General features: G+C 39.9%; 2 protein-coding genes across 5 annotated transcripts in view; both read left to right on the top strand.

The window, feature by feature from the left end:
* The window catches only part of TJP2 (tight junction protein 2), an 85,741-nt gene extending 75,759 nt beyond the window's left edge, over positions 1–9,982 (top strand). For all 3 annotated transcript variants that reach the window (XM_048503153.1, XM_048503151.1, XM_048503152.1), the window contains 12 exons: positions 151–259; positions 703–913; positions 1,689–1,876; positions 3,160–3,255; positions 3,357–3,436; positions 3,556–3,766; positions 4,957–5,057; positions 5,746–5,958; positions 6,511–6,621; positions 6,988–7,323; positions 7,703–7,776; positions 9,175–9,982. In XM_048503153.1, coding sequence (XP_048359110.1) covers positions 151–259; positions 703–913; positions 1,689–1,876; positions 3,160–3,255; positions 3,357–3,436; positions 3,556–3,766; positions 4,957–5,057; positions 5,746–5,958; positions 6,511–6,621; positions 6,988–7,323; positions 7,703–7,776; positions 9,175–9,340 — 1,896 coding nt within the window. In that variant the 3' untranslated portion in view covers positions 9,341–9,982. The remainder of the gene's footprint in view (positions 1–150; positions 260–702; positions 914–1,688; positions 1,877–3,159; positions 3,256–3,356; positions 3,437–3,555; positions 3,767–4,956; positions 5,058–5,745; positions 5,959–6,510; positions 6,622–6,987; positions 7,324–7,702; positions 7,777–9,174) is intronic.
* A 2,432-nt stretch (positions 9,983–12,414) lies between these two features.
* Positions 12,415–15,174, top strand: part of ENTREP1 (endosomal transmembrane epsin interactor 1) — a 40,355-nt gene continuing 37,595 nt past the window's right edge. Inside the window, exon 1 of one of the 2 annotated variants that reach the window (XM_048503163.1) lies at positions 12,415–13,155. In XM_048503163.1, the coding sequence (XP_048359120.1) occupies positions 12,796–13,155 (360 nt within the window). In that variant the 5' untranslated portion in view covers positions 12,415–12,795. The remainder of the gene's footprint in view (positions 13,156–15,174) is intronic. The other variant, XM_048503164.1, reaches the window with a different exon arrangement.

Below are 15,174 nucleotides of genomic sequence, written 5' to 3'. Positions count from 1 at the left end.
CCATCCTTCAGTAATATGTAAAGTGCTATCTTAACATCTGCGTTCGGCATAAAAGCTATATAAAATGGGTGTCCTGTACCTTTTCTTTTTGACACCTGTATTAAGAGGAATTCTCTTTCTCAAAACTTCTCTCTGGTTATTTTATATTAGGTAAACAGTCAAGATTTCAGAGGTATTGTTCGAGAGGATGCTGTTTTGTACTTGTTGGAAATTCCCAAAGGAGATACAGTGACCATTCTGGCTCAAAGCAAATATGATGGTAAGTACTTGCCACGCAACAAACTGAGCAAGCACACTCCAGTAAAAATAATTGCATGTGTCCCCTGCATTCAGAAAGAACTCAAGTTGACTTTCAAACTATTAGACTACAAGAAGAGATTGAAGTAGGTTGCTGGCTCACTTATTTATCTGCATACAGCCATTTTTAGTGATTCCTTCCTCACCACCCTGCTGTTCTCAGTAGCTGGCTTTCATGAAAGATGAAGGTTTAGGAACAAAGTTGTGTTTATTTCTAAAATGAAAACTGGTGGGTGCATTTCATTAGGTTTGGTTATATATAATTTATGCAGTTATTCCTGACATCCCGTGCCACTGCTTCCTTACTCCTTTCTTTTCAGCAGCCTTGGAGGTGACTGGGAGATTTGTGTGACCTATTAATTTAGACAGCATGAACTAGATGTGGTCTCTTTCCCTCCTTTCCAGTTTATAGAGACATAATGGCCTGTGGCAGAGGGGATTCTTTCTTCATAAGGACTCATTTTGAATGTGAGAAGGAAACTCCACAGAGTTTAGCATTCACCAGAGGGGAAGTCTTCAGAGTAGTTGATACTCTGTATGATGGAAAACTGGGTCACTGGCTGGCTGTGAGAATTGAGAGTGAATTGGAAAAAGGCCTGATTCCAAATAAAAGCAGGTATGTCAATCTCTTCTAAATTTAAAATGCCTTGAATTGCTCTCCCTATCCAGTTTCCAGCTTTCTGTCAGACTCTTAGTATGATCAAGAAAAGAACCCAGTATGAGAGCATGCAGAAAGAAGTCTTGGTTTTTGTTAGCTGGGATTGAGAAAGAGTTTGCACCTACCTGCGGTAACACTGAGTTGAATCTTTTGGGTGCTATATGAATGAGTGGTTTTATATTCCTGTAGGAACAAGTAAATGCCTATCTTTGGTGTTCTTTTAGAATAAGAACAAAGCCTATCTTTCACCAATGATAGTGTGTGGCTTGGCCTTCTCCCGTAGTAATCCCATGAGACAAGTCTAATAAAGTATCTGTTCATTATACCCCCACCATTCAAGATTCTTTCAATCCTTAACACAAATTGGTATTTTACTAGTCACTTTTAAAGTACTTTGTAACAAGGAAAACATTTTCAGTCTTTAGTCTCAACCATATTTAAGATGTTTGATTTGATCCAAATACATCTGTGATTGCCTAGTTTAGAAAAGGATGAAAGAAGTTTGAGGGGTTTTCTAGATCTGGGGCTTATCTATGCTGGGTTTATCCACATTTGTTATTGCTTCTGAAGCCCCCAGGATCTCAGGATATATTAGGAGGACGAAGCGATGATAAGAGTTGGATGGGAGGGTTGGTCCTTTTCCAGGATTGTAGATTAGATGCTCTGATGCAATATGTGTGTTTTTCTGTGCTGTTTTGATTTTTGCAAATGGATAAAATGCTGTCTCTCTCAGAGCTGAGCAGATGGCCAGTGTTCAAAATGCACAGAGAGATGGCTCTAGCGATAGGGCTGACTTCTGGCGAATGCGTGGTCAACGGTCTGGAATGAAAAAGAATCTGAAGAAGAGCCGTGAAGATCTGACAGCAATAGCATCTGTTAGCACTAGATTTCCAGCCTATGAACGAGTTATGCTCCGGGAAGGTCAGTGAATGGCAGCGTATAAGAACTGTTAACTGATTTCTTCATTTGTAAAATACATTTGCTGCTTTTTTGGGGGAAGGCAACTTGTTTAAGCCTAGCCAATTAGCTCTGGCCCAAGGCTGACAGCAAGTGGTAAAATGGGTCCTCAGTTAAAGCCATATTTTGACCACTTAGAAATGTTAATCTATTCAGAAGCCTAAAAAGCACCAGTGAAAATTCATATGACGTACACACTCCGCAAAAGACCTGATCTGCTAAATGGTGTGAAGAATACGGAGTAGTATTTACATGTGTGTGTTTCTACAGTTGATAAGAGGAGCCCAGAAAGTCATCTTATGTGGTTGAAAAATTGTGTACAATGTGGGCTTGGTATGTGTGAAACTGCCCTCAAATTGACCCAATGCCATAGCTAATATAGATGTAAGTTAACAAAAGATGTCCTACTTTGTCTTCAAATGACTTAATGACAACTAGGCATGCCCAGGAAATGGGGAATGATAACAGCAGCTAATTGCTATCTTATTTTTAAGTCACCAACCTTTTAAAATCCTTGTAAGAACTAAATTATGATAATACTCAATTTAGGAGAGTGTGAATTTGCCTGCATTGGAAAGGAAACAACATGAGCTGGCAGTCTTGCTTTAACATTTATATGTAGTTATACAGACCAACTTTAGCCCGGGTATGATTTTAGAGTCCCTGCATTGATGATTGACGGTCAAATGATTCAGCAGTTTTGCAGAAACTAAGAAAGTGCTATGTTGGATCAGTGTTTGGGGGAGAAGAGCACCTGGGAACCCTACAGACACTGCTCAAATGGAAAAAAGTGTAGGGTACAAAAAAGAAAAGCAGAACATCCGTAAAAAAGATTAGCAAAGTCCACCATTCCTTTTTTAAGCATAGGAGTTTTCTTTAAGGAATATGACTGATACCTTCTCCCCCTCCTTCCCCTGCTAAGATTTAGGAGTTGCTTCACAGTTAGAATGCAATCAGACACAGGAGGTGAAATACTGGAATGTAAGCATAATAATTTTGTAGTGTTTTAAAACAAATTGGAGAAGTGTTGCTTAATTTGGAGTTATGTATTTGATTTAGCAGTTCTTATTTTGAATGTTATTGACTAGAGCTACCGGCCAAGTCCCATTGGGAACTTGTGAAAAGTTTTTTTTCCTCTTTGAGGCCAAAATGTGTACACCTAAGTTATATATATTTCAGATATATTAACTCTTAAATACAGAACCTAATAACTGTGCAGACTTGTTATGTGTAATTTCTTCTTGCAGCTGGTTTTAAGAGACCTGTGGTACTATTCGGTCCCATTGCAGACGTAGCAATGGAGAAGTTGTGCAGTGACTTGCCTGGGCACTATCAAGCAGCCAGTAAGTCCATTCATTGCTCTTTTCTTAACAGAATATGTTAGTGTTTGGTGGTCCATTTTAAAAAGCCCTTAGACAAATGTCAAAATGTATTATTCTTGCAGAAACAGAACCTAAAGATGCAGGCTCAGAGAAGTCCACTGGTGTAGTGCGTTTGAACACTGTGCGGCAAATTATCGAGCTGGTAAGTATCTTCTGCCCTGTTTGCTTTCCATCGTAATCAAAGCAAAGAAGTAGATATTGACAGTGCTAGTAAGGGCTCTCTCCTCCATTCCTCTGTGAATATTGTCTTTCTTTTAACAGGACAAACATGCTTTGTTGGATGTGACTCCTAAAGCTGTGGATTTGTTAAACTACACCCAGTGGTTCCCCATTGTCGTTTTCTTCAACCCAGACAGCAGACAAGGTGTAAAAAACATGAGGCAAAGACTAATTCCCACTTCCAACAAAAGCTCACGGAAACTTTATGACCAGGCAAATAAACTAAAGAAGACTTGTTCATATCTTTTTACTGGTAGGTGTGAATAGATGACATGCCTTATTTTCTGTGACATCTCTTAGCTATAGACGAACTTATATAGAGGAGCCTTTGAAGAAATTTTGATATCACTTTGCTGAACAATATTGACATAATCTCTTTGTTGCCCTACTGAAGCCAGTTGGAGTAGGGTATGGATAGTCCTCTGAATCTTTTAAACCATAAACATGACTTGGGTTAATCCCTTTGTCTCCTGAAAGACCATTCCATCAAATTTAGTTTAATTGGGCTTCACCTGTAACATTCAAATACCAAACAAAACAACCCCAACAACAAAGGTAAAATAACTAAATAGTTACTGTGAGGAAAAATAACTTAAACCACTGTGAGGAAAAACTGTTCCATCTTTCTAGCAGGTAATGTAATATACAGTCAAGATTTTCAAACATCTTGAAAGAATGCTGTAAAGATTCGGTCTCAATGTAGGAAGGACAAATGTGGTTAGAGGGTTTTTTTGCTATCCATATCTGACCTATGATGATTCCATGAGGTTTTCAAGGCAAAGGACTTCCACCTGGTACTCCATGGAGGTCTCCCACCCAAATACTGACCAGAGCCAAGCCTGCTTAGCTTCTAAGATCTGATATCAAGCTAGCCTGGCCTATCAAGTCAAGGTGTTTTTAAACCACTGGAAGGTAATTTAGACCACCAAATATATGTTCTAAATATAAATCTAGTTACAGAATAAGCTGTTTATAGAACACTACATAATCCCTTGTATTTCCTTGAAAGCCTTGTTCAGCCATTCTGAATGCAAGGTTACACTACCAGATGCACAACACTATTCTGAACTATATAAGCACAGCCCATCAGGTTGTACACTTTAGAAATCCTTATTGTAACACAAGGTTTCCAGATTTAAAGCATTTAGTATAAAATTTCTAGCTTAGTGCTGGTTTCAGGATGTTTAAGTGGAATCCAATCATTGGAAATTATACTTCTAATTTAATTCTAAATAGGTATCTTATCCTGTGATGGCTGGTACAACTATGTATGATCTGTGCGAGGACCCTAACCTGGTGAAGGAAGTGATCTAACTTCTTTGACCTTCACAACCCATTATCCAATCAAAAAAGCCTTTTAAAATTATGCAGTAAATCTCTGACTATAGAAAACTGTTATTTTGTACAAGTCCCCAATTTTATGTTTTTTGTAAATCTTGGCAGCAATCATCAATCTGAGTTCAGCCAATGACAGCTGGTATGGCAGCCTTAAAGATACTATTCAGCAACAACAGGGTGAAGCAGTTTGGGTTTCAGAAGGAAAGGTATGTTGTCTACCACTTTGTTTTGTGTTTACCAAGATATATGTACTATCAAAAAGTCAACATGCGCACCCAGATGTCTTGTAAGAAGGTGTATTTCAAAAATAATCGGAGATATGTTATGTGAATAGAAAGTTTCCTCACCCTTAGAACACAGATGCTCCTTAGTGATGGTCAAGAAGCAACACAGATAACTGGTTGAAAAATTTGGTTGAAATATTCTATATATATGTATATGTTTTTCTTGGTAATGAAATTGAGGGCTATAACTGCTTTTGATGGGTTTAAAAAGGTAAAGTTTCCCCTTCAGTCGTGTTCGATCCTGGAGTACCACTACGAGCAGTGATTTTATAGCAAGCCTCTTTGTGGGGTAGTCTGCCATTGCTTTCCCCGGCTATTCTTTACCTCCTAGCTGTGAATTAGGTACTCATTTACTGACCAAGAAATGGATGGATGACTGAGTTGATCATGAGCCAGCTGCCAGGATATCTGACCCACAGGGGGCTCGAACTCCTGACTGTGTGAGTGGCAGTGCAAGCACTTAACCACTATGCTACACGGCTCCTATTTGATGGGTTTACTGTTACTTAAACTGGAACTATGTTTGCACAGCCTGCTTTCTATAACATTTGCTTATTGCTTTTACTTGTTGTGTTGCCTAATTACGTCTTTGACACAACTCTTTATGCAGCTGGAAGGAATGGATGATGACATTGAAGATCGTATGTCATACTTAACAGCTATGGGTGCTGACTATTTGAGTTGTGATAGTAGACTAATCAGTGACATGGAAGACACAGATGGCGAAGGTGGAGCATATACTGACAATGAGCTTGATGAACCATGCAATGAACCAAGAGTCTCGTCCATTAGTCGGTCTTCTGAACCTGTGCAGCACGAGGAGGTAAGAGATGCACTGTATAGTTCCTTTCTGCAAAACATATTGTTAAACATTGACATAAATATATCAGTTGAAATGGTATCTGGGAGGAAAACTCTAAAGTAGTGCTACTGTGCATCACAGTACACTTATATACCAACTAATATCTGGAAAATTATGATTTAATATGGTGGTATTGCTTTGAAGAGCAGAAGATTCCACTTCAGATTTTTTTAAAGAAAATGATGCTTGTAGGTAAAAGTTGTATAAGTCAAATGCTGCAGCTTTTGACTGCAGGGAGAGCCAATTGTGGCATCTACTTGTGCTCTTTTGGATTATTGTTTTAGAACTGTGTGTGCTGTAGGTTTACAGCTATGAACAGTTCTTTAAAAAGTTGTTTCAGAGGCATGACAGGCAAGTAAACCTGATCCTTACATAGGGTTCTGTCTGTAATTCACTGTCTCAATTGCAGTAAATAAAGTAATTTTGAACAGAAGCTGCAAAATTGTAAGTTATGTCTCAAACAAGTTCTCTGTGTGTCTGTGTGTGTGTTTAATGGGCTACTATTTGTTGCAGAGTTTAAGGAAACCCAGTCCTGAACCAAGAGCTCAAATGAGAAAAGCTGGTAGCAGGGAAATTTTAAGAGATCCCAGCCCTCCTCCACCATTCAAGCCTGAACCGCCTAAGGTAATTTTGAGAGAAAATACATAAAAGAACTCTGTCTTTACCTAATTTCTTTCAGTGTTCACTGTGTGATCTCAGCTCTAAAGTTTCCTCCTACAATAGGAAAAAATTCAGTTGTGCTTTATCCATTTGTTTTTCCTTTGCACAAAATATCATTGATCAGTCAAATTCTAATTTACTGATGTTGCCAGTTTCTTTGGCAAGTCTAAATTTTGCATTATTAACAGTGTTCTGCACATTACCTCCCATTGTATTCTAGGAATCATAGATTTTATCAAGTGTGTAACCAGTTTCCGATTGGTGATTTCAGTATCAACACTTCTACTTGTATATAAACCCACAAAACTTCATTTGCTTTGACATTCACAGGGTAAACTGCAAAACAAAGAAGATCCACATGATACTGTTAAGAATTATGAAGCCAGAACAAACAGCCCGAATGCTGCAAGCAGTGAACATCTGGGAACATCTGCTCAAGGACCTCCTCCCCCTATAGCCCTTAAACCTACCTTTGGGCGTCCCATATTGAAACTCTCTCAGCCTGTGGCTTCACCAACTGAACTGGAAGAGAGAACAGAGGCTGATGAAGAGCAACAAGAGAACACGCCGAAGTCTGTTCTGGGGAAAGTTAAAATATTTGAGAAAATGGACCATAAGGCGAGGCTTCAAAGAATGCAGGAGCTGCAGGAAGCACAGAATGCCAGGGTATGAAGAGAATGCTTTAACTTCATCTAGATAGAATAAGAAAATTTGTTTCCATAATTAAAATTGAACAAAATTTAGTTAAAACAACTCTTGGGTTACACAGGAAGATTCAAAATATTCCTTTCTTGTACTATTTCCCCACCTGCCAAGAAAAGGTCCAACTTTGAAGGATGCTTCATTGCTAACATATTTTACATCACATAATAGCTTTGTTCTTTGCTGCTTTATATAATTCTTTAAAATTGTGACTTTCTGTAAAGTACAGAAACAGAGCATGTAACAAATTGCTACCCAATGCAGTAAATAGCTTTGTTACACAACTATTTATAAATTAAGGAGAAACCTGATTTTTTTTTTATAGTGTATTGTCTTTTCCCAGGTGGAAATAGCTCAGAGACACCCAGACATTTATGCTGTGCCCATCAAAACACAGAAGCCAGAGCAGACTGCAAGGTGACAAGCAATTATTTTATACGTGTTCTTGTCTGGTTTTTAAGGTTTTATGCTTATACGAATCTTCAGATTGTTTATAAAATTAAGGGTTAGTATCTCTTGTGTTTCCCAGAAAGCAGTTAATAGAATATACATGCCATCAAAAATAAGTTGATACTAATCTATGGTAGCTGGTTTTACAACCTAGGTTTCTCTATTTTTTCCTGTATACATTTTATGCAGAAGGCTAGCTTATCATTACTATACTCTTGAAAAAAAGAATTCAGCCCTCAGCCCTCACCTGTCTAGGTTAGCCTGATTTCATCCAGTCTCAGAAGCTAATCAGGGGCAATCCTGGCTGGTACTTGGATGGGAGACCACCAAGGAATTCTTGGTGGTATGCAATGGCACATCACTTCTGAGTGTCTTTTGCCTTGAAAACCCTAGCTGGTCTCCATTGTCATGGCACAGTGAAAATAACAAGAGTTTTTAAAAATTGTAACACTTTATTAGCATTTGGTAGATAAGGAAGCATAATGGATTCCAGCAAGCTGCAGCATTTAAAACCTAGGACATAATTTTAATAAACATATTGTGTGGCAGCACCATTGGACAAAAGGTAGTATGAATCAGAAGAGGAGGAAAGTTACTGGTGGTTCAACTTAAGTTTGCATGAAAATATAAAGGAAGGTTATTTCTATATGTGAATACAAATAAATTTGAGAACAATTCCAGTGGTTAGTAGGATTGGAAGTGTTTTGAATGCTTGAGAATGGGTGAAGGCTGATTTGAAAAGTTACTGCTGCCATCTTGCAAACTCTACCCCCAAAAGATCTTCCCTGTGTTAGTGGTTTGAACAGAAGTAGCAATGGCTGGAAACATTTTGCCATTTGTGCCAGAGGTGTCCATGTGGCAGCAGCTTATCTCAGCAGATTTTGAAAGGCTGTTAAATGGGAGTAGATTGTCAAAGGCGATACTAAATTTCAGGTTTTATTGTTAATGTGGTGGTTCCATCACACTGTATTTGTAATACAACAAAATTTTGAAAAAAATAGTCTTGCATAAGCACAATACCACGGAGGGTGGGGGTGGGGGGGGAGTTGCAGGAGTGTGTGACATTTGGATTTTTTTTCCCAGGCAGCAAAATGTGTTCAGCTCTCTCTGCTCAAGTAAATATGGTACTGATATGTAGATGCTGAATGTACGTGGAGGGGAGGGAGTTAAACTTACACAGAAGATCATTTTATTATCCTTATAGAGTTGCCCTTCTTAATAGCATTTACATAGATGTAGTAAACGTCTGAACCAGCCTTGAAAGCTGCCAGAAAAATACTTTTTACTATTGAAAGACCTGCTTGAAATATCTTTTTTTTCCTGAGCACTGTGACTAAACTAACTTGGTTTATTTTGTTGTATTAGTTCCAGGCCTCCAGAGCCTCAGAAACCACCTGCTAGATCTTACCTAGACAAACAGGGAAGTTATGGCAGCGATGCAGAGGAGGAGGACTATCGAAGGCAGCTGTCAGACCAATCTAAACGTGGATTCTATGGACAACAAACTAGATACAGGGATACAGAATTATAGGCTTATGGGCAGTGGCCATTGCTTTGTGAGACCGTTGTCCAGCCAAAATGGATCTCTGGATGGTTTCAAAATGTGTGTTCTCTGGGTTACTAGCAAACACTGGAATATGAAAACTGAAGTTCATGTAAATACTGGAGAAAAGGAATCACTGTTGCCTGAATGCTGTTGCCTACTTTACAAAAGGACCAAAAAAAAATCTATTTTAAGAGTTTGTATTACTATCTGGTATCTTACGTTTTTAACATTCTCTCTTCTGTGTTAAAACTGCCTTTTTAACTATTGTGATACAATGGAAACTTGATAAAATACCAAGCTTTAGTACAAGAAAAACAAAATAAGTGCCTTTTTAACAAAGTGTCTTCAGTTGTTCTGTGACATCTGATGCTTGTGCAAAGCCATAATGTTTCTGTTGCCTAACTTTTTTATATTTCATGGCTACAGTTTTTCCCCTGGATGTTATTTTTCTACATTAAATAGATCTGTATACCATTTTTCATAAATAATGACTTTAAATATGGAATGGTTACTATGTAGACTGGCCTCTGCAAGGCTGGGAAGCACCAAGATAAATTATGTAGAAATATGATTTGTGTCTTAAATCTCTAAATGTCATGAAATAATAAAGGGATAGATTCTACAAAATGCTGGCATTCTACATTTTATTTTACAAAGTATATAAATTAATTTTGCTTTGATTATTAACAAGTTCTGTTCTTTCTAGATTAGCCATTTCAACAGAATGGAAATAATTATGACTTTAAATCTACATTTCTACTTGTAGTCACTTAGTAGCAATGCTTCCGCCTCCCTTTTTTCCTTGCAACTCATAAGCTCTCCAAAAGAATTGACTTGGAAGAGCTGTCAAAAATGTCAAGATATTTAATATATGCCTGTTGTGTTTCAGACCACACTAATTTAGATGCAGTCTAGATGCCAGGGAGATCAAGCAGGCATAACACGTATCTGTCTTGGAAAGGATGTTGAAAGAAGTATCTGGAGGAAGAGATGTTGTTGGCACATCCGTGCCTCGCTTCTTACACTATAATGGCCCGAAGTATGACTTCATGAACTTTGCAGTTTTGTGGGTGTGCTTAAGGGCAGGACCTGTAAGATAACACTTGTTGAGGAGAAAGACTTAGGAAGGCTTTTGACAAACACGGGTCAGTGTCGTTAATCTACCAGGATAGGCAATCTAAAATCCATTAAAGGCTCCAGACTATGTACCAGTAGTTCAAGTTCAGAGCCACTGAATAGAGTGGAAACCTATATTGACTGGTTCTTTAAAAAAAAGTAAAACAAACTGTGAGATGGCTGTACAAATAGGCATTGTATGTCGTTATTACCTGACGAAGAACGTATCTCCTTATTCAAATGTCCTGGGGTTTTTGTAGAGGTTCTTAATAACTTTCTGCTGCTGTGTTAAATGACAAAGACTGAACAAACAAACTAAATTCTGACAACAGGTAACTCAGGTTAAGAAGGCAAAGATCTTGGACACAGAGGTTCCATTTTTGATGGGATGTAGCTGATCCTGGAAGACTCAGTTGTAGGGGGTCAAACTGGATCTATTACTGCTGGGAAAGCATGTTAAAGAAGTTGTAAAAAAAGCACTGTCAAGTCAGTCTAATCCAGATCGCGGTCCTTACTTTGACACAGCCATGTCAACTTGGAGACCCCAGCTGCTGCAGCTCCATTATCAGAAACTAAGCAGTATATTACTCCCATTCTGTAACCACTCCATTAGCCACCCATCAGTTCTGGGAGTCAGTTTCAGATATTGCTTTATCACATACAAGTCCTTCATGGTCTTCTCCATCATATCTCCAGGATCACCTTTCCCTTTATTCTCCTCCAAAACAGCTGTTCTCTTCTGAGAAGGGCCTTCTGCAGGTGCCCCCCCATCAAAATCAATAACTGCAGTAAGCCATTTTACTGAATGGCTTACCTGATGAGATCAAGAAGACTCTCATTCTCCTGGAATTCTGCCAACTATGCAACACTGATTTATTTAGTAGGGGTTTTTTTTACACAAGGACTATATAATTTGTACTGCCTGCTCTAAATATCATCCTACTGTGTAAGCTATACATTGTTTATGTTAATACTTATGCTTCATTTCAGCACTGTTTCAGTTTTCTGCAATCCACATCTGGGTTAAAACAAGCTATGACTCCCCAAATCTTCCAGTAGAAAAGCCTGGAAGGGTGACTGTAATATGGAAAGGACATATCCACCTGCTTCCTCTGTCCTTTCGGGAGTTATTCTAAAACTTCAAGCTCACTTCCTCATAATAACAGTGGCCTACCTGCCAGTCTGAATGGCAAGAAGCCAAAAGCAAGAGAAATTATAGAAGCCTGTAAAGCAAAGTGAATGTAATCAGTTATTAGACAAGGCTTATCAGTGGCAACAGGATGAGTTACATAAACAGAGCTGGTTGACTGCATTTAGAATGTGTTGAGTGTTCTTAGCAGCAGCATACATACAAAAAAATTGAAGAAAACACTGGATTAGTGTTAGAACTGACCAGGAAGTGTAGTTTGGTGAAACAATTAGCATTAGGAAGAGGAAGAAAGCAAGTAACATTCAGCATAGTTCTATTCCTTTATTTGATAAGGCTTATGTTTAAAAAGGTAGCTGTAGAATTGCTGCCTTAAAGCCACTGAACACAACACGGTTTACACAGCACAGGCATTTTCACAGGATCTGCTTGAGCACCCAACATACAAGCGCTGTTAATGTAACAAAGTGTTGATGGATGATGCCACCGCGCAGAAACTTCACTGTAAAAGTCTGAAGTAAAAGTGAAGCGTGCAGTGTGCGCACATTGGGAAAGATTTGGCTTTAGTGCCAAGGGGTTGAGTAGAGAAGAAAGATAGGTTTAGCAAAGACCAGGTGTAGCTTGCAAGGATTTGCATTGTAGCTGTGAGAAATGGGTGGGTGTTTGCAACAGGAGGCAGAAAGCTGGCAGGGGAAAAAGGGGATCTGAGGCAGTGAGCATGAACGGAGAGCAGATAAGTGCGGTGGGTGAGGGGAGAGGGAAAGAAATGGGTTTGAGGGATTCGAGAGACTGGGAATGGAGGGTAGAGGCGAAGGAACTGGCAAGAGCGGGAAGGCAAGAATGAATGTGGAAAAGAGGAGGGACAGATGAAGTAGCGGGCAGCGAAGTTGTTGCGGGGAGCTTTCCAGGGGGGAGGCCTGAGCTGAGACAAGGGAGGCCTGCCCAACATGGTCAAGGCGGGAAAGTGCGGAGCCTGTGCCAGGGAGGAAAGAGGGTGGAGGCGGAGCAGCAACAGCGGCCGTCCCGGAGTTCAGCGTGGGGACTGAGGCAAAGAAGCGGGCTTGGCATGACGCCTTAATAGGAGGAGGCACGAAAAGGTTCCCTCCTCTTTCCTCCCTCCTCCCCGTAGTTGGCAAGATTGGATCTCGCTTGCTCTTCTGCTGGCCGCCCTCACCCCATGTCTCTGCCGGTGGTGCTGCCGGGCTCCTGCTGCCCTATGGCTGGGCTGTCGGCGGTGGCCGAGACCGCCGCCCAGGCCCCGTCGTTGCCGCCTCCGCCTCCTCTCCGGCCCCGCGGGTCCCGCTCCGGCTTGCAGCAGCCGCGGCCTCGCCCAGCTACTCTCTCCCTGGGGGCCTCCCGCCGGGCCGGGCCGCCGGCCACTGCGGGGCCGGGGCTGCTGCTGGCCAGACCGCTGCTGTCCCTGGGGCTGCTGCAGCTGATGTTGGGCTGCTGCATGGTGGCCCTGAGCTTTGGGGCGCTGTCTCTCAGCGGCTCCCCGGAGGTGAAGCACGCCTGCCCCTTCTGGGCTGGTTCCTCGGTAAGTGGCCCCAAGAGAGGCTGAGCCCCCCTCGCGCCTTCTCTCCTGCTTCGTCTCTGCTGTCTCCTTTTAGCACGTGGGGATACTCGCTGGATCATCTTCCCGCGGATTCGTGTTAGTTAGCCATCCTCTCTAGGTGGTCAATAATCGCCCGTCCACCGCTGTTTACCTTTGACATGGTGCTCCTTCCTTCACAAGGTGCCTTGTAGCCTTTGCCTTCCCAGCAGCGTGGTGAGGGGATGCAGACTTCTCATTTTGTTTCTGACAGAGACATGGAGGCAAGGATGCCCGTGTTGGAAGCTGAATCCTTAGAGTACCTCAAGGGAAGTTAAGAACAGAGTAGAAGTGAGAAAAAAAGATCATCCCACTTGGCCAGCTCAGTGATGTTGCTCTTTTGAATGTTCATTATGATTTATGGCTGTTTCATTGTGACAAGTTAATCACTATAGAAGTAGAAAAGCAACAAAAAGTAAAGATCAGATCACACTTGTCCTGAATGTGATTCTCCCAAAATTAAAGTTTGGTACTTCTGGTTCACGTGATAGTGGTTGATCTTCCTATCCCTTATTATCCTTCTGTGGGCTTGATATGGGAGAGTGAGCACAGCTATCTGTTTGGTTCCATGATTTTTCTGGATTTCTATTGATTCAGCTGTATTAAACCAACAAGGACAATCGGGCACATGGTTGTGCATAGTATTTCGTTATAGCTGGTGTTGTGATCTTTTTCATTCTATAAATTTGCTTCATTTGTATTTAAATGGTTCATTTTGCTATAGGCTTCCAGCTGCCATATAATCTTTGGCAAATCACACACATCTGGAGCTCTTTGTATTCCTGCATGGCAGGCCGTTGGTCTCTGTGGCCTTTTTGGTCCCTTCTGACTCTGATTGTATGTTTCCAAACACAAAACACAAGAATCTCATTGATTGCAGTGGAACTTGCTTTAGAGTGCTAGGCTTCTGCTTATGTCCCTTATAACTCTTATACACTGTGTTTTAGTGTTTCATATGTTATCTCTGAAAACTGTAGCAGTTCACTTAACATTCTTTCTAATGGAAAAGTGAGTCTCCAGAATTGCAGAAAATTAGGTGGAAATTATTGTGGCTAAACATTACTATAAAAATAGTGATATTTTCAGTTTTATGCCAGCTATTGTGGATGGCTTGGTTAAGTATTGGAGAATGTGCGCTTTTCCAAAGAGTATTATCAGTGTACTACATTTTCTTCATTATTATTAGGCTGCTAGTGTAGAAACCTGGGGACCAAAAATGGATTGAAGTCGTCTTCTAAGTACATTGACAGAAGCAAGTACTGTTGATTTCAACTAAGCTTAACTTCAGGCTATATTCCCTTTGGATCACTTAAGAATTGCAAGCTGTTAGCTATAGAATAATGGGACTTCATAGATTTCCAAAGACAAATCTTTGCCCCAAGAAATTGATTTTCTAGGGAAGGTTTTCTTCTAGGAAGGTATTCTTCAGTGAATCTTTTATTCACAAAACTAAAGAATAAGTTACTTTCCCTCACACTGAAAATATTTAATATGAAGTTTATTTGTATTAGATGCATATGCTTATTCTTTTGAGTATAGTTAATCTCTCTAATCGGATAGACAATACTAGTAAAAACTATAAATTATCATGTCAAAAAAGAAATAAGTGGGGATGATATAGGGCAGCACTTTGAAAAATGCTTTTATTTTTGTGGCCTTCTAGTGAATATATCTGTTTATGGCAATATTAATAAAGATAAGGAAGGAAGAATCTGGCTTCAGAACTTTGTATATTCAGCATGGTTTTGTAATCTGAAATAGAGTGATTAGCTACTCTGCATTTCAGTTCCTATGAAATAGAAGTTAAATGTTTTCTTCAACAAGTGTCTTAAAGATGTTCATTAATGATGGCATTGGAGCTTTCTGTGTATAAAATCCCTTATTTTATATACTCTTTCATTCTTATTCAAAATGTATGATTTCATGACTTTCCCATATATTTAAATCATACATTTTGAATATATA

Source organism: Sphaerodactylus townsendi, linkage group LG07, assembly GCF_021028975.2.
Source record: "Sphaerodactylus townsendi isolate TG3544 linkage group LG07, MPM_Stown_v2.3, whole genome shotgun sequence".
NCBI lineage: Eukaryota > Metazoa > Chordata > Lepidosauria > Squamata > Sphaerodactylidae > Sphaerodactylus > Sphaerodactylus townsendi.
Note: the sequence above shows the minus strand (reverse complement) of the source record. Positions and strands in the feature narration are given on the sequence as shown.